Here is a 20032-nt window from a genome sequence, read left to right on the forward strand (position 1 = left end):
AAAGACTTAAATGTTTAAAAAAGGATATCTGGAACCACCGTAGCAGCTGAAGGCTAATATTTTAACCTATAAATAGCTCTGAGACCCCCGGGTAGAGAAGGCAGACGGACACATGCTCTTAATATCATTCTCTCTCAAAGCCGCTTTAAAACCTCAGAGAAGAGATTTTGTTTTTTTCCCCCAAAGGTATTAACTGATAAGGAAAAAGGAAACGGGAAAGGAAACAAAATTCTGCTGTCTGAAAAGCGGATGCACCGGAAATAGCTGACACAACAGACCTAAGAAAACGAAATCCCAGGCCAGCAGGGGCAAGAGCGAAGATCCAACCTGACGTCGGCGCAGAAACTCCCCAAGGTCAGGCGATTGGCACGAGCACCGGGGACGTGGAGACAAAAGGCCATTAAGACCAGGAGGCCCGGGTCTGGAAGTCTGTGCACAGCGGTCAGAGCCACAGATGCCCGGGCATCTCTGTACAGCCCGGGGCGGCCCCTCCATGTGGCCGAAGCCTGGAGAGCAAAGGGGGGTCCCCGGACTCGGGGGGTTATCGAGCACAGTGCTTGTCTATTTCTGGATTTAAAGACAAATTCCCAGTAAACGCAAAAGAGAAGCAAGATTCCTTTCGTCAAGAGAGCATTTATCAGAAAACAATACAAAAATCCTATTTCATGGTGAGGCATGTCCCGAAAACAGGGCATCAAGAGGTATTTACTGGGTGCCCAGGTGGTGGACAGTCCCTGCCCCTCCCCACTGACTCCTCTTCTCTGATCTGCTGCCCCAAACCCCTGCTGCCAGGCCGATGCCCTCAGGCAGGAGATTGGAAGGTCCTTCTCTGGGGAATCTGACCAGCCCCAGACACCGACACCAGGAGTCTGTCAAGGGCATGGCACGAGCACAGCACTCCACAGTGACAGCCTCAGTCACAAGCCAGGAGCTGCCAGTCAGCTCTGCAGAGCCCCACACTCATCACGACCACCTGGCTTCTGATAAAGCCTCCAGCACAGAGACCCAGCGATACCAACACAACAAAGGAATCTGTAGGAAAATCTAGGCAGGGGGAAGATTTGGGAATAAAAACAACCGATTATTCTCAGCAAGATTAACAGATGATATTACATGTGTGAAAAAAGAATAGGATGCTATAAAAAATTCAGGGTCCAAAAAAAAGAACCCCTAAGACTTAAAAACACAATAGCACATACACACAAAGGAATATTACTCAGCCTTACAAAAGAAGAAAATCCTGACACGTGCTACATGGATGACCCTTGAGGACATTATGCCCACATTATCATGTAGAATAAACCAGTCACAGAAGGACAAACACAGTATGATTTCACTTGTGTGAGGTCCCTGGAGTCATCAAATTCATAGAGACAGACAGTAGTAGAAGGGTGGGTGCCAGGGGGGCTGGGGGACGGGTAGTTAGTGTTTAATGGAGACAGGGTTTTAGTTTGGGAACATAAAAAGGTTCTGGAGACGGATGGTGCTGATGGCTGCAAAACAGTGGAAATGTACTTAATACTGAATTGTACACTTAAAAATGGTTAAGATGCTAAAATTTTATGTTATATGTGCTTTACTACAGTTAAAGATTAAAATAAACTGAAAGGATGCAAAAAATATGATAGCAGAAATGAAACACTTAATAGATTTTGAAAGACTAAGTTAAAGAAGTCTTAGAAAAACAAAACTGTAAAACAGATGGGAAAAAAAGGTAAAAAAGACAGGATAATGGGGGATCCAGGCTAGGAGGAATTTGAGAAAAAGAAAACAGAGATGAAGAAATTACCTAAGAAATAATTCAAGAAAATAAATACATGCGTTACCTTATTGAAAAGGTGCAGTGAGTGTCCAGTATGACAGCAAAAAAAAAAAAAAGATACACATCAAGGCAGATGACCCTGAAATGGTAGAATACTGGGGGACAGAAGCTCCTACAAGCTTCTGGAGAGGAAAAAATGCAAAGGATTGGAATTATTCTGTTCTCATTGCAACACTGGAAACTAGAAGACAATGGAGTGACACCTACAAAATTATGAAGGAAAATATTTTATGACCTAAAATTTTATACCCAACGAAACCATCAAGTGTCAGAGTAAAATAAAGATGCAAGGTCATAACATTTTACCTTCTACGAACTCTTGTTCAGAAGATACTGGAGGAACCAAAACAAGAAAAAAAAAAAAAAATAGGGTATGGGACCCCAAAGATCAAAAAAAGGGGGGGAGGCAGAAATATAACAGCGACACCTGAGCATCCCGTAGGTCTCCCACTCGTCTCTCCTCTGCCCCATCTATTCTCTACACCATCACCACAATCATCTTTCTTTCCTTTTTCTTCCTTTTAAAACATCTTGGTAAAATCTCCATCATGTAAAATTTTAACCATTTGAAGTGTACAGTTCAGTGGCATTAAGCACATTTGCAATGTTGTGCAATCACCTTTCTTTTCCAGTTAAGTAAACATTTTCTGAAGTAAAACACATACGCAAAAGGGGGTACAGATCATAAATGTGCAGCTTGATTGTTTATAAAGTGTACACACTGTGTATCCCATCAACTAGATGAGGAAACACCAGCTGGAGGAGACCCTCACATCAAGAGCATACATTTTACATAACTGTAACCATAAATACAGTTCTGCAATTAGGACAGCTAGCATTTATTAAGCCTTTATTCTGTATTAGTCTCAGTGTTCAGTGATTTATTTGCATTATTTCACTGAATCCTCCTGATCTTTTAAGGTAGGGATAATAATTATCTCCATTTCACAGATGAGGAAATTGAGGCCTAGAGATCCATTTCACAGATGAGGAAACTGAGGCCTAGAGATTATCCAAGACCATAGCATAAGCAGGGTTTGACTCTAGGCTGGAGTTAATGCCATTATACTGTTCATATTATTTCATGCCTGAACTGCTTCTCATTTTTTTCTTGCCTTATTTATTTTTTACAGAAAAGCCTGTAACCATTTAAAGATTTTTTCACATAGATGTCATAATGAATTTTTTATAGTGGAAGAAATTACACAAAATTTACAGTGTTACCATTTTAAAGTATACCGTTCAGGTGCATGAAGTACATTCATTATTTTGTGTAACCATCACACAAAAGTCATCACTATTTTGTTCTTTTTCAACACTGTTTTGGGTTTTCAGGACTCCTTGCAATTCCATATGAATTTTAGGATCAGCTTTTCCATTTCTGCCAGAAAAGGCCTGTTTTCTTAAATTTCATCTTCCGATTGTTGATTGTGGATATCTACAACTACAGCTGATTTTTGTGTGTTGATCTTGTACCCTACAACTTGTAGATTCTTTGGGGTTTTCTGTGTATAAGATCATGTAATTTGTGAATAGTTTTGTTTGTTCCTTTTCAGTTTGAATGCCTTTTAATTTATTTATCTTGCCTAATTGCTCTGGCTGGGACTTTCAGTACTGTGCTGAATAAAGGTGACTAAAGCAGGAAAAAAAAAAAAAAAAAGAAAAGAAAAGAAAAGAAAAGAAATACAACAGTGAAACGATTTGACGGCTGGGCACCAGGCACAGAGGACAAGCCAGGATAGAGGAGGTCAGAAAGCTCAGGAGAGATTCCTCAGGGGGAAACTGGTGGAATCCCTCACACATATGATTTAAGGAGATATTCCATGAGGGTTTGGATTGAATTAGTGATAACCATATAGAAAACTAAAGTAAACAAAGAAACACAAAGATGATTAAAAATACAAGTAAAACAAAAGATTATGCAGAAAAGAAAATGTAATGTATACTATTACATGGCTTATCCACAGATAACATTTATATCATTTTTAACGTAAACTCCAAATACCCACAACCACACTGGGTAGAATGGGAAGACAGGAAGTATGGGGGGTGGTGAAAAATATAAACCCTCATCTTTCACAGGAGGAGGTCAAGACACAACATCTAAAATAAGAAACAAGAAACAGCAGTATAAGTGTGCTATTTAGCAACGGGAAGGTAAATTCCGAAATACACAGCAGCTGCACCATTTTACATTCCCACCAGCGGTGCGAGGGGTACAATCTCTTCACATCTTTGCCAACACTTTTCAAATTTTTCATTTCAGTTCTAATCCTTCTCAGCTGCAGGATTTGTTTGGTCCCTTTTTATACTCCCTATCTCTTTGCTGATTTTCCCATTTTGTTCATGAATCCCTTCCTTGATTTCCTTTCGTTTTTTGGCCGGGGTATCCTTGAGCTGAGTGTATTGAAGGCAGTTGGTTTAAAGTCTTTGTCAGTAAGTGGAGTGTCTGGGCCTCCTCAGGGACGGTTCCTGTATTTTTTCCCCCTTGTGCGTGGTGCCAAACTGTCTTGGTTTTCTACGTACCTGTAACTTTCTGCGGCAAACTGGCATTCAGAGCATGACCGTGTGGCAACTCGGGAAGTCAGAGTCTCTCCCTCCGCAGGGTTTGTTGTTACTATTTGCGGTGGTGCCTGTTTGTGTAGGGACTTCTCTGAACCAGTTTTGCAGAGCCTGTATTCTTTTCCGAGCGAGTCACTGCAGTCTCCGCTCTGTTAGATCAGTGACCAGCTAGTGACTGGACAGAGATTCCCTCAAACGCCAGGAGACCTCCCCAGTCTCTGCAGGGCGACTCTGGGATGGACTCGCCTGCAGCCACTTAGGGCTCAGCCTTCCCCTCCTCCCTGTGCGGAGCCTGAAGGTCGGCCAGAGGTCAGAGCTCAGGCCTTTTCAGGTCCTTCCTGAGCTTCTAGATTCTCGGGATACACGGGGACTTTTCACAGCCCCGTCCCCACATACCTCCCTCCCCAGGCTCTCCTGTCGGACTGCTCAGGCTGCCTCTGCTTCAACCACCCGTCCACCCCTCGACCTGGGAGGCAGAATACCTCTGCCTTCAAACGCTTGTACCTGGGAAGCCACCCTATCTTTAAGGAACCATCAACAGGTCAAAACGCACAACCACCGTCCTCGGAGAGCAAGGTCTGTTTGGCGCCCTCTGGTACTAGCGAGCTGCCCAAGGAACAGTGGCCTCCATCTTCACAGTTATCACTGAGCTGGGGGCGCAGGGGACGCTAGCAGGGGAAGCTCTCTGCCTGGAATTCTGCCGGTGATTTTCCCCCTTCACCTATTACGTATTCCCCCCGGTTGCTGTTAAGTTTTTGATTAGATTTCAGAGTTCTGAAAAGGTCGGTCCTGACAGTTTTGCCACCTTATTTCTTGCTTTTGCAGAGGGATGGAGTCTTGGATTTCCTAACTCCCCACTTTTGCTGCTCTTCCCTTGGCAGCATTTCTAGGGGTGGTGGTAGGACAGATATTATGGATTGCTTTACTCAATGGTCATCTAACCCCCTTTCAAGGACCTCCGAAGTTGAAAAGTACATCTCCAAGACACACATGCAGCCTGGGTTCAGCATGTGATTTGGGTTCTGTCAATCAGAGGCACTTGCATGAGACAGATTCAGAGCTGAGTCACACGAGGAAAGAGGCTGCGGCGTCCACCCCATGGCAGAGGCGGTCTGATTCTGGAGCCCACAGCTCCAGTAATCATGGATGCAGATCCCCTGGCAGGTCAGTTCTGACACGTACAATTTGGGAGTTATCGGGCTGGCCAAGAAGTTCGTTCGGGTGTCTAGCAAGCGGTTGTGAAATGCCCGAACGACCTTTTTGGCCAAGCCAATGTTTCTAGAATTTCAGCCTGGAGTATGTGTCTTTGATACTCCCAACAATTCTGTGAGCCAAGTATACCCTTACTAAACAACCCCCTTCCTGCTTAAAACACCTGGAGTGGATTCAGTGGTCTGTAGCAAAGCACCCTGAGAAATTCAAACGTAAAGTAACAAGCAACCTAACGGTTCATTAATAGGAGACCAGATAAAGTATGGTGATGCAGTTTCCACCTGCATATGTGAAAACCTATGCAGGTGTGAAACATAATAAAGTAGCTCTAAATGCACCAAGAGAGAGATGACCACAAGACATCAACTGAAACGTTCATCACCGACTAATAGATGATCTCATTTTTGTAAAGTTAAGCTTTTATACACACAGTTGTGTATTTAAAGCAGTGGTTCTCAACCAGGGGCAATCTTGTCCCCTCCCTCTCCTGGCTAGGGACATCTGCCAATGTCTGGAGACATTTTTGGTTGTCACCACTAGGAGAATGCCATGGTATCTAGTGGGTAGAGGCCAGGGATGCTGCTGTAATCCTACAAGGCATAGGGCAGTCCCCACAGGAAGAACGATCTGGCCCAAAGTATCAGCAGGGTGAAAGCTGAGAAACCTTGATTTAAAGGAAAATACCCAGGGACATCCCTGGTGGCACAGTGGTTAAGAATCGGCCTGATAAGGCAGGAGACACGGGTTCGAGCCCCAGTCCGGGAAGATCCCACATGCCATGGAGCAACTAAGCCCGTGCGCCACAACCCCTGAGCCTGCGCTCCAGAGCTCGCGAGCCACAACTACTGAGCCTGCATGCCACAACTACAGAAGCCCGTGCGCCACAACCCCTGAGCCTGTGCTCCAGAGCCCGCGAGCCACAACTACTGAGCCTGCATGCCACAACTACAGAAGCCCGTGCGCCTAGAGCCCGTACTCTGCAACAAGAGAAGCCACCACAATGAGAAGACTGCACACCGCCAAGAAAGACCCGACGCAGCCAAAAATAAATAAATAAATTTATTTAAAAAAAAAAAAAAAAGAGGGGCTTCCCTGGTGGCGCAGTGGTTGAGAGTCCGCCTGCCGATGCGGGGGACACAGGTTTGTGCCCCGGTCTGGGAAGATCCCACATGCCGTGGAGCGGCTGGGCCCGTGAGCCATGGCCGCTGAGCCTGCGCGTCCGGAGCCTGTGCTCCGCAACGGGAGAGGCCACAACAGTGAGAGGCCCGCGTACCGCAAAAAGAAAGACAAGAAAAATACCCAATTGTTATAAAAAACATTTTTAGAGGGTAGAAGTGAGCAATGGGCTAGGAGTTGTCACTGTTTATTTATTTATAAATTGATTGATTGATTGATTGATTTTTGGTTGCACTTGGTCATCGTTGCTGCGCCCGGCCTTTTTCTACTTGCAGCAAGCAGGGGCTACTCTTCGTTGCTGTGCGCGGGCTTCTCATTGTGGTGGCTTCTCTTGCTGTGGAGCATGGGCTCTAAGCGCACGGGCTTTAGTAGTTGTGGCACACAGGCTCAGCAGTTCTGGCTCTCAGGCTCTAGAGCGCAGGCTCAGTAGTTGTGGCTTGCGGGCTTAGTTGCTCCGCGGCATGTGAGATCTTCCCGGACCAGGGCTTGAACTTGTGTCCCCTGCATTGGCAGGCTGATTCTAAACCACTGCGCCACCAGGGGAGTCCCTATGTCACTGCTTATACACAATTATTTTATTTTCTCCCAAAGAATTATGATTTTTTAAATTGAAAAAACACAAATAAGGAATAAAGCAAACAGCACCATTTTTTCTAATAACACCAGGAACAAATGCTTAGCGTAAAATATTCAGAAAACACAGGAGTAAAGAGGAGATCAGTTATGATCCTTGTGTATGAGCTAGAACTGGTAAGCAGCAACTGGAACTGTTCTGAGAAAAGGGGAAATCTGTCCTCAAGATGTTAGTGTCTCACAGAAGCCAACGGTACCCAAGAAGGAGGCTGCAGAGCCTTGAGCTGCTGGAGCCAGGACACTCGAGGTGTCTCATTCTGTCGTATTATCTGGCCCTCTCCCCGTGTATGTGAACGATTCTCTGTCCTCCACTCTTTTCCTGGTCAGTTAGCCACGCCAGGGTCTCCGAGACCACCTCCACCTAGGTTCAGTGACTACTCGGAGGGTGCACAGGACTCAGCCCAGAGTCACACTCACGGTGACAGATCTGTGCACAGCCTTATCACAGTGACAGGACACAAAGCAAGATCAGCAAAGGGAAGAGCCCCGGGGACTCAAGTCCAGGCGCGCAGGCTTCCAAGAGTCCTCTCCAGGCGGAGTCACGTGGCGACAAGCCGTGAGAACACGGGAAGCTCTCCGGGGACTCGGCACCAGCGCTTTCTTCTGGGGGCTGGTCATGTAGACGCCCTTTACCTAGTAGGAACCCAAACTCCGAACTCCCAGAGGGAGAGCAGAGGTTCAGCATAAACCACAGTGTTTGTACGAACTGTTCAGACACAGTGAGCCTCTCTTATCAGCTCTGGGAACAGTGGGAACCCTCGCAAAATCCAAGTCCCCAGACGCCAGCCCCGGGCCCCCTGGCTGGCAGCCTCGTGGGCACAGCCTCCTCAGGCCCGCCACGCCCGCTCTTTCCTGCACAGCGATGAAAACACAGCTGCACAGTGTCTGGTGCTGTATCGGAGTCACGTCTCTCTCAGCTGTAGTTCCGAACCCCCTGGCTTAGATCGGGTGCCTCCCCGGACCCGTCAGCAGTGGAGAGGACGTCATGGGGCTGCTTTGCGATCGTGTAGGTGAAGGTGGGGAAGGCTCTCCCCATCTGCTGTGCACACAACCTCACAATCCACAACCTTCATTTGATATTGTTGTTCAGAAAAACCTTTTTATTGCTCAAAATTTCATCCATCTGGGCGTGCATACACAACTGCGAGCAGGAAAGGGGGGTTCCTGAGCACACCGGCTCGCGAGATAAAACCAGCAGGAGTTACGGGTCGACTGCACGTCTACCACAACCTCATCTTTATCCTCCAGACAAGCTCTACTGTTGCCTCACATTGTAAGGCAATGCCTGGTGCCATTTAAAATGTCTCCACAACATACAGACGGCCAACAGGCCCATGAAAAGATGCTCAACATCGATAATTATTAGAGAAATGCAAATCAAAACCACAATGAGGTATCATCTCACACCGGTCACAATGACCATCATCAAAAAACCTACAAACAATAAATGCTGGAGAGGGTGTGGAGAAAAGGGAACCCTCTCACACTGTTGGTGGGAACGTAAATTGGTGCAGCCACTATGGAGAACAGTATGGAGGTCCCTCAGAAAACTAAAAATAGAGTTATCACATGATCCAGCAATCCCACTCCTAGGCATATATCCAGAAAAGACAAAAACGCTTAATTAGAAAAGATACATGCACCCCAATGTTCACAGCAACACTATTCACAATAGCCAAGACATGGAAGCAACCTAAGTGTCCATCGACAGACGAATGGATAAAGAAGACATGGTACATAAATACAATGGAATGTTACTCAGCCATAAAGAGAAGGAAATAATGCCACTTGCGGCAACACAGATGGACCTAGAGATTATCATGCTAAGTGGAGTGAGACAGAGAAAGACAAGTATCATATGACATCACTTATACACGGAATCTAAAAAAATGATACAAATGAACTTATGTACAAAACAGAAACAGACTCACAAAGAACACAAACTTGTGGTTACCAAAGGGGAAGGGGGGATGATAAATTAGGAGTATGGGATTCATAGATGCACACCACTATATATAAAATAGATAAGCAATGAGGATTTACTGTATGGCAAGCGCAGGAACTACATTCAGTGTCCCGTAATAACCTACGACGGCAAAGAATCTGCAGCAGTACACCTGGAACTAACACAACACTGTAAAGCAACTATAGTTAAGTTTTTTTTAATGTAAAAGAAAAATGTCTTCACAAGTCACCGTGTTCCACAAACAGCTGCAGAAGCAGAGACAGCAGGTGAAAAGGGGCCTCCACAGAGTACAGGCCAATAAGGACATTGGTTTACTACTGGGAATCTATCTTTATAATGCAGGAAAAGAGCCACTTTCATGACGATAAATAAAGCAAAGCATTTTACATTCTCTGAATCGTGCTCGCAGCTCTCAAGAGACCTGTCTCAGAAAAGAAAACAACCAACAGAGCCCCAAGTGGCCCGATGGAGCACAGGCTGCTCGCTATTGGTTAGGTGCTTGCGGGCGCTCGTCTGGGAAGCAGAGACAGAAAAACACAGTGCCGCCGCCGGCGACGTGGGTGTTCTGTCCAGATGCAAAATAAGGTTTGTTTCGGACTACACAAAGACTGCTTTTTTCTCTAACAGAGGAGAATGCGTAGCTGCTAGCTGAGAGGTTAAAAACAGGCTCAAAGATGTCTGGGCCTTCGTGACAGCACAGCTATCTCCTTGCTAGCTCAACTCGTGCAACACAAAATCAGACACTGAACAGATTCAGATACATTTTCAATTCAGTCTCTTGACATCTGAACACTGGCTTCTTGCTATCTGAAATGCAAAAGCCAAATATGATTTGAATGATGGGGGATACCTGTGTACATCTTCATCTAAGGGAGGGGTCAGCCAACTTTGCCCGGGAAGGGCTCTTTTGCAACTACCCAACTACAGCTTCTGAGCTGTAGTACAGAAGCAGCCATAGGCAACATGTAAATGAATGGATGTGACCATGTGCCAATAAAACTTTATTCATGAAAAACACGTGGTGGGCCACATTTGGCCCCTGGGCCATGGTTGGCTGAACACTGATCTGAGTCAAGACTTAAATGTTACTTAGTGTAACAGGATCAGACGTATGCTATTTCAAATGGCAAAAGCTTTGAGATGATATAAAACGTGAAAAAATAAGACGAGCCAGGCCAAAATGAGAAAATTCTGAGTTATAGTATGTGCCATTCAGGGTTAAAGACATTTTAGGTATACCACTTGGAGAAGCCCATTTTTCTGAAAAATGTGTGATCAATCTTTTAGGTTTATGTTTGATTTTCAAGCCCATTTTTTGTACTATATTTCCTTAGGTGTTCTGCTCTTCCACTTTAAAGTTTTTGTCAGAAAGGATCTGGTTTAATTGTTGACTGTAACACACTTTTATGGCCTTTTCCCTCAGACTTCACCCCCAAACTGTATGTCATAACACAACGATAGATACAAAGAGTATATCTGGATTATGAATCATGATACTAAAGTGAACAAGTGTGAATCCCACCTCCCAAATAAAAACTAGAGGACCAACACCTTGCGTATCTCCATTTTACTTTTCAATTTAAAAAGAAAAAAATTTATTTATTTATCTTTGGCTGTGTTGGGTCTTCGTTGCTGCGTGAGGGCTTTCTCTAGTTGCGGCGAGTGGGGACTACTCTTCGTTGCGGTGCGCGGGCTTCTCATTGTGGTGGCTTCTCTTGCTGCAGAGCACGGGCTCTAGGCGCACGGGCTTCAGTAGTTGTGGCGCATGGGCTCAGTAGTTGTGGCACACGGGCTTAGTTGCTCCGTGGCATGTGGGATCTTCCTGGACCAGGGCTCGAACCCGTGTCCCCTGCATTGGCAGGCAGATTCTTAACCACTGCACCACCAGGGAAGTCCCTCAATTATTTTTTAATACACAAAGTAATACATGGATACATTTTTAAAGTTATAGTTTGATAAGATTTATAATTTAAGTACTGGTTTCCTACCCTGCCCCCACCTACATCTCACCCGCCATCTCCTTGATCTCTCTACAGAAGCTCTTCTAACTGCCTTTCCTAAAAGTAAATAATAGCTTTACTGAGATATAATTCACATACCATAAAGTTTACCCTTATAAAATGTACAATTCAGTAGCTTCTGAGTGTTCTCACATGGTTGTACAACTACCACCACTATGTAATTCCAGAACATTTTCATCACCTACAAAAGAAACCCTACCCACTCACTCCCTCTGAAACTGGATGCCCCTAAAATCGAATTCCCCTGCAGAGTTTATGATAAACCTCTCTATCTAAAAACCTTATTCCCTTCCATGTCCTGCCCCATTCCCCTCAGGATGGAGGAGTATATCAAAGAAAAGGGGGGGACTGAAACAGCGCAGGATCCTGTGGGGCCTTCCCGTGTACAAAAGCCCCGTGTCCCCTGTCTCTTTTTTGTAGAAAAAAGGCTTTAGTCTCCTAGGCTTTTCCTGAGCTCCAGAGAGCAGATTTAAGCAGTTACCAATTAGGTAAGGAAGGAATGTGGAAAGAAAGGACAAGTGGTCAAGAAACAATAGTTCAGCATGAAAACAGAGGCCAGGTTCCTCCCAAGAGATACACAGAACAAGCTGACGCATATCTCTGAGTTGTTCCGCAGGAACTAAGACCCCCGCCCAGGTGGTGGATGGTGACTACAGGCTGACCACAGCATGCAGACCCCAGACTGGCTGGAACCAGAAGGTTGATGATTAAGATTTCTGAAACACCACCCTGTTACCTCACCTCCAGCCAATCAGAAGGATGTGCTCGAGCTGATTACACACCCTGCAACCCTTTCCCTCTCTTTGTCTTTAAAAATCCTTCCCTGAAAGTCATGGGGAGTTTGGGCCTTTTAAAACATGAGCTGACCGTTCAATGAATGGTACACTAGTGGCCTGAAGAAGAAAAGTCTGTCCCTGGTTGATCACGTAGGAAAAGTAAATAATTTGACCCGAAGGAAGAATCTGGGGTTCTCTCTGTTACATCCAGATCCCAGCAACTCCACTCTACCAGGTGGAGTTGCTGCGGCAGCTTAAACGATACCCATTTACTGTTAGCTTGTGTTTAGTGGGTCAGAAGTGCCGGCAAGCTCCACTGGGTTCTTTGCTTCAGACGTCAAGGTGTCAGCTGGGCCGGGCTCTGCCCTGGAGGCTCTGGGACAGAATCCACTTTCCAGTTGACTCAGGGTGTTGCCAGAACTCACCCTCTTAAATTTGCCACATGACCTGGATGGAATTGCCAGTGTCGGCCCGCAGTCCAGGGCACGGCAGGGCCCTGGGAACGCAGCCAAGGGGCCACCTGCAAAGGGCGGGGTGGCTGCGCCTCTGTCCTGCTTCCTGGGAGGTCCCAGGACCTGGCCGATATCGGGGCTGAATTCCACGCATTCATCATTGTTACAGGTCAGGGCCCCTCAGCTAAGGGGCGGCAGAAGGCCAAGCAAGCCGAGCATTCTTAGCCTAGCTGAGGTCCGAGGGCATCAGGACAGGGACAGAAGGGACAAAGGACCCTGCAGCACCAGCCGGTCCACATCAGAACTGCTGGGTGCCCCCATGGCGTTTCCTGGGTGTTGGCAGGACCTCGGCACTGCAAGGGCTCCATACTGGAAAGTCCTGGTCTCCTTGCTGGCTGTCAGCTCCTCTCCACGCGTACCCTCCACCTTCACACCCACCGACAGTACGGGTCCTTATGCTTCAGAGAAAACTCTCGGCTTTTACGGGTTCATGTGTTAGGTCCACCCAGGTAATCTCCCTTTTGTCACATATACAGTGGGAAACTCCACAGGGCGAGGGTCACTGGGCATCATTCTTAGAATTCTGCTCACCCCACCCACCACCATCGTGGTTTTCCACCCCTGTAGAACGCTTCCTGGTTCTTTAGAGATGGAAGTCTCTCTGTCATAACCCCAAAGAGGGAACCAAAAGCAGATGAAGAAAGGGAGCAGCAGGGGTTCTGTGGGTCAGGTGGGATACAGCTAAAGGCATAACCAGCGCCAAGCCCAAGACTGAGGGCAGCTGCAGGGCCTTCCCCGGAAGTCTGACTTTTCCCCAAGAGGATCCAAGGAAATCTGAGTTGAGCAGACCGTCTGGAAGGGTCTTCTCCTTTTAATGAGAGCCATTTCTGGCTCAGTGTGGGCCCCACCCCACAGTGCAGGTCTGTTCAGGCTCTACTGCCCACCCTCCATCCTGGGGCAACCCCAAGACACCAGAAAGCTGGGCCGGGGGCTCAGCCGAGGGTCTGGCTGGCCGTTCTAACCTTCGCTGCCGCCAAATGAAGCAACCACCTCGCATTACTTCAACTCCAACTGATGCACCACTAAGGCCGTGACCTCCAAGCCTAGTACCTGGTGTGAGATAAACACTGATGAAAACACGAGTCCTCGCCTTCTCCAGGTGAGCTGAGCCGTCACCCAAATATCACCTCTCCGACCTTTGTGTTAAAATTGCATCCGCACGACCGACATTCCCAGTCCTCCTTCCTGGCTTTATTTTTCTCCCTAGCACATTCCACTGGCTGATACAGTACATATTTTCCTTTTACATTTTAATTAACTGTCGTTCCCCATGAGAATGTAAGTTCCTCGGGAGCAGAGATTTTGCCTGTTCCATTTCCAGCACTTAAATATTACATGGCTCCAAACTGGCACCTCAGTACAAATTCATTAAATTAATATAAGGAGAGTTCCTTTTTTTTTTTTGGCTGCTTTGGTTCTTCATTGTTGCGTGCGGGCTTTCTCTAGTTGTGGCAAGCAGGGGCTGCTGTTCGTTGCGGTGGCTTCTCTTGTTGCAGAGCACAGGCTTTAGGCACATGAGCTTCAGTAGTTGTGGCACACAGGCTTCAGCAGTTGTGGCATGCGGGCTCTAGAGTGCAAGCTCGGTAGTTGTGGTGCACGGGCTTAGTTGCTCTGTGGCATGTGGGATCTTCCCAGACCAGGGCTCGAACCCGTGTCCCCTGCATTGGCAGGTGGATTCTTAACCACTGCGCCACCGGGAAGTCCCATAAGGAGAGTTCTGATCTAACCCATCACACTACACTTTGGTGGGGTAAAAAGAAATCATTTTCACTCAAAATTACATGGCTACCGGTTTTTAAAAAGATGGTTTTTAAACTGTCTGAGTTTTCTACAATTTACTTTTGGCTTCCCAAGTCGGAGAGAACAAGCTTTAAAGGCCTGTCTTAAACAAACAGGTCTAGACAGAGAATATTTTGTGAAGAGTAAATAAATCAGACACATATGATTTGTATTTCTCTCCAAGTTTACAGAGATTTAACAATGAATGAAAGATACTCTGCAGGCAAAATCAGTTTGGGTTTCATCCAACGTGAGATGCTTTGAAAACTAGTTCAGAATGTTCACAAAAAACAAAGTAAAACAAAGCACTACAGCAGGAAATGTCATTCTCTCTCACACGACTGGAAATGTCTCGTCTAATCCCTCCCTGTGACCTAATCATAATGACATTCCACGTTCAAGGGCTGATTCCTTCTGAAAATTTTAATTGTCTTTTCGTACCTGTTCTAGCACGTCCCTCGGCCCACTTCTGTCAATCGGGGAAATGACAGTCCCTTCGACCACAGGCTGGGGCATGGCTGGACCTCGCGCCTGGTTGACTACTCCTTCCCATTTTCACTTTTCTGTTACCAGGTCTACTTCCTTCACCCTGAAACCTCCTGTAACCAGCTCTCCTCTCTGACTCCTTTGACCTTAGGAGCCTCTATTATTGGTCATTACCCTGACCTTTTCTTTTCCTTTTTTAACAGAAAATGAAAAGAAGGTGATGTCACATATTCGGGACACTTCTCTCCTTGGGCAGAGTCTGATTTTGAGACGCTTGACTGCTGCTGTTACACAGACATCCCAGCTGCTGCCTTGCCGTCTGGGCTGGCTCTCGGCCAAGGCCTTGTTTTCTTGCCACCCTGAAAAGCTGGAGGTTAGGGAAGGAGAGTCGTGGTGCTGGCAGCTTCAGAATTTTTAGAAAAATGGGGTAAAGGCACGGGAGGCTGGGTCTGAATAAGGAGAGTGGAGAAGTTGGCCGTTTTAAAGAGGGCGTGTCTTTAACGGGAAGGTAAAACAGTCCAACTTCCAGAAGAAAACGTAAGATGTTTTCATGACCGTGGAATAGTCAAAGGTTCCTTAAACAGAAACAGAATGCACTAATCATCAGAGACTGATAAATTATACTTAACTGAAATGAAGAACTTTGTTCAACCAAAGAGTGAAAATGCAACCACCCTGGGAGAGGATATCTGTCTATTTGACAAAGGACTTGTATGCAAAATATATAAATGCTTCTAAAATGGGCAAAAGGCCTGAGCAGGTGTCCCAAGACAGACAGCCCAGACAGATGTCCAGTGAGCACATGAAAAGGAGCTCAACCTCACCCTCCAGCAGGGAGACGCCAAGTCACAACCACAGTGAGACCCCACGTCACATGCGTCCCAATGACCAGGAGCAAAAAGACTGACAACAGCAAGTGCTGGGGAGAAGGTAGAGGAAACAGAGATTTCATAAATCGTTGGTGGGAGGTAAACCGTACAACTGCTTCGGGAATCTGGCCGGCATGATCTACCACACTTGAACACACGCACATCCTGTGGCCCAGCCGTTCCACTTCTAGGTATGGATCCGGAAGGAATGAGCACGTGTGTGTTCCAAGAGGAGTACAAGAGCATACCAGCAGGATTTACGACAGCCCCAGAATGGCAGTAACTCACCTGCCCATCAACAGCAGAAGGGATAAATGAGTAACGCTGGGATCAGACAATAGGTTATTGACGGGTTGAAGAAAATGAACAGACTTACAGTTATAGGCAGCAACATGGATAAATCTCAGTAACTTAAAAAGACAGGTGGAAATACTACAGTTTTTAACTTCCATTTATATAAAGTTCAAATGTGGGCAAAACGGACGTGGCATTTAGGGATGCACACTTTTGGAGAAAGCTATCAGGAACCGAACTGAGGACAAAGGTACCTGTGGGAGTCGTGAGGGGCTATGACAGGAAAATCACACAAAGGGTTTGAAGGATGGCAGTGCCGTTTCTGGGTGCGACTCCGTGGGTTTTCACTTGACAATAATTCACGAAACTATGATTCACACTTGACGCGCTTTTGTCTTTGTATATGAAATTTCATAATAAAAAAACTTAAACTTATATCAGGTATTACTTCCTTGTTTAAACTTCACGGAAAACAAAAACTGTTCCAGCAAACCGAAACTCTTCAACTAAATGCAAGCAACTCCTAAAGTAACAGAAGAAGTTGAAGGTCCACCATGTGGGGAGACTTTATGTGAATTAGGAAACGGCTCCCGCTTTGGGAAGATGATTTAGCGAAAGCTGTCTGCTTGGGCTGAGCAGCCTGTCGGGCGCCCTGCTTGGGGCTTTATACCTCCTCTGAGCAAAGGAAAGGGCCCCCTCCCGTAAGAGACGCAGGCCTGCGTTGAGGTCATGTCTGCTGGGAGTACAGACGGGCCTTCAGTCCCGCCCGCCTCTCCGACGGGGCCCTTGGGGCCCTTGGGGCGGCACAGACATCTCCCTCCCTGGCAACCCCGCCTGTGAGAACAGAAGCCAACAGTGACAGGCACAGTGGCCCAGCCAGGCCAGTACATACGCAGGACACAGGACCCCGCCCGCCCCCCCCCCCCCCACTCCGCGAGCCGCTGGACGCTGGCTGCCACCGCCCCTTACCGCGTAGCCCTCTGTCTTCTTCTGGCACCACCTCAGGAGAGCGTTGCGCTTGGAGCCACCGTATTCCCGGGCCAAGGCAGCCAGGGGGTCTCTTCTTTCCACGCTAGTTAGAAAGGAGAGCACACAGTACAGAGAAGATGCTAACTTTTAAAACCCACAAATACGTAGGAAACAACTAACTAGATTAGAAAAGCAAAAGTCGAGGTCTATCCAGTGAGACTCTAAAGAAACCACCAAATTGGTCCCATCAACAATACATTTTTATCATGTCTCACGGTATGAAAGAGAAAGTAAATTGTGCTTCTTGGCTTTCAGAAGTCTGAGGAGGGTTTTTTTTTTTCTTTCTAATCTATCTGCTGCTCCATCCTTCTAGCCTTTTATTTATGTATCAATACTTATGTACAGTATCATTTTAATTAAAGACACCTATAGAAAAACACTCTGCATGCTTCAAGGCTACACCTATTTCCATGTAACAAATAAAAGGTAGATTGGAAGGGCATTTTAAAAACACCAGATTGGCTACTTACGGGGAAGTGATGGGAATGGAGATGAAAAACAAAATCGGTAAAACTGACTCAAAATGGCGGGGGGGGACCTGAAACTCTGAAGGTGACACTCATACTCCTCAGTTTATGGTGCAGGAACTCAATTCTGAGCACCTGTTTAGCCAAAGGAAGTGATTTCACTAATTAATACCATATCATTCCAAGAGCAAGAGTTTAGGTGCCCCAGCCTCAGTTTTCTATAGACACCTATACTTTGTATGTGACCTAAAATTATCCAAATACTAAAGAGGGACTAAAGATCACACAGTGTCTTCCATGACGCTTATCATGAAATGAGAACTACGTTCCTATAGCACGTGGAACAGTATTCTATTTCCCTACACCACTAGGAGTAGAGGGAGAACAGGAGGTGGTGCACGTCTGGAGCGGCACCTGTAGCAACAATTTAAGAGCAACAGACAAATACTCTATGATAGGATTTATATGTGGGATCTAAAAATAAAACAAACTAGTGAATAGACAAAACAGACTCACAGATACAGAGAACAAACTAGTGTTTACCAGTGGAGGGGGGCCGATATAAGGGTGGGGGGATTAAGAGGTACAAACGACTGCGTGTAAAATAAATAATCTACAAGCATATATCGTACAGCACAGGGAATATGGCCAATATTTTATAACAACCATAAATGGAGTATAACCTTTAAAAAGTGTGAATCACTATGCTGTACACCTGAAACATATATAATATTGTAAATCAACGATACCTCAATTTTTTAGAAAAGAGTAATAGGATTTCCTCCCCGATGTATATATCATCAGGGCATATATACAAGAATGTTCATAGCAGCACTTTTTATAATAGCAAAAAATTGGAAACAAGCAAATGTACCTCATCAGGAAATGGATAAACTGTGGTATATTCATACAAGGGGATACTATATACCAATAAAAACTAAAGAGTTACAGATGTATGCAATAATGTGGGTGAATCACAGGAACAATTTTGAATTAAAAAAATGGAAATAAACACAAGATGTTTCCATGTGTACAAAATGTTAAACATATAATTTAAATAATATAGTTTATACTGCTAGAGGTACAAACATACATGGCGATAGTATAACGAAAAGCAAGGCAAGTTCAGAATGGGGGGGGCAGGGAGGTGATACCAATGAAGCGGCTGATAGGAAGTTTCAAAAGTAATGATTTTCTTCTCCGTAAACTAGAAGGTAAGTACCCAGGTGCACCTCCACTGTACTGTCAGTTCTGCATGCCTTAGACATATTTTATTCTTCTTCTTTTGTATCCACCCACTATTTAATTACAATGACTTTTAAAAGAGTAACGGGACACTTCTGGACCTCAGGTGATTTCTCTCCCGTGTACCCAGCACATTTGTAAATTGGGGTCCACGAGTTTCTGTGGTCAGAATCACCGTTAACGATGAAGTTCTGGGGATGTTGCCTGTTTTTACTATGCCTGGTCTTAACTCATCAAATTTGTCAGCCAAGTTTCTAGGCCTGACAAATCAGAGAAGACCGAGGGAAGGCTTGGAAAAGATTTTCTGCATAAACAAATAAAACATTTACCAGTTTTCTTTAAAATTATAAAGTTAACTAGATATGACTGCAATAATAATAACACGAGAATTTCCAAAGTAAGTAATTTCTATTCTATTATTGTTTTGTCTCAATAACATGAATATAAAAATGAAACAACAAATTAACTTCACTAATCTAAACTTTCATGATGAATGTATAATATAAATAGCATATTAATATACACATAGGCTGTTTATATACATTTCTGGCATAAAGAAAAGAGAAATTTCAGAATAGCACTAATTCTGGTACTTAAAGCCTGTTTTGATTATTTAAATCTCTTGCACATAAACAAGACAGAAATGTAATATCTGGGGCTTTAAATTAAACCTCTGAAAGATATGACCTCATCTATTTGGGTCCAAATATAGGCCACACCCAAAGATATGACAACAGCTGGCCTGAGGTATTCAGACTTATATAAAATCCTTTTATAATACTCATAATGGTAGTTCTAACGTATGTTAAAAAGCCATTACTTCTAAAGTAGCCCATTTTGTGTATTCCTCTACCTGCCTATTCGTAAATATTTACTGAAAGGCTCAGTGTAGCACAATACAAGGGGCTGAGAAAGAGATTAAAGTGTTAAGATGAAGTATTTACTGTCCACTAAATAAATTATAGCCCAAACGGGGACCATGGCACACATACTATGCAACGGTAAATTCAACACCAAATGGGTGTCAGACACCAAAGGCAGAAGAGGGGGTGTCCCGGATACCGGGTGGTGAGCTGCAACCTCAGGGAAGGGTTGACACAGATGGAGAAGTGGTGTTTAGGAGTGTGAAAGGACAAAAGGAAGACAGTTCGGTCGGAACCTCGTCAGCAGTCAGAATTGCTGG

At 45.3% G+C, this 20032-nt stretch overlaps 1 protein-coding gene across 1 annotated transcript in view; it reads right to left on the reverse strand.

The window, feature by feature from the left end:
* The window catches only part of SPECC1 (sperm antigen with calponin homology and coiled-coil domains 1), a 181002-nt gene that overhangs the window by 32778 nt on the left and 128192 nt on the right, over positions 1-20032 (reverse strand). The window contains exon 11 of the mRNA XM_065896521.1: positions 17078-17180. Within this exon, the coding sequence (XP_065752593.1) occupies positions 17078-17180 (103 nt within the window). The remainder of the gene's footprint in view (positions 1-17077; positions 17181-20032) is intronic.

The sequence above is a fragment of the Phocoena phocoena genome, chromosome 19 (genome assembly GCF_963924675.1).
Source record: "Phocoena phocoena chromosome 19, mPhoPho1.1, whole genome shotgun sequence".
NCBI lineage: Eukaryota > Metazoa > Chordata > Mammalia > Artiodactyla > Phocoenidae > Phocoena > Phocoena phocoena.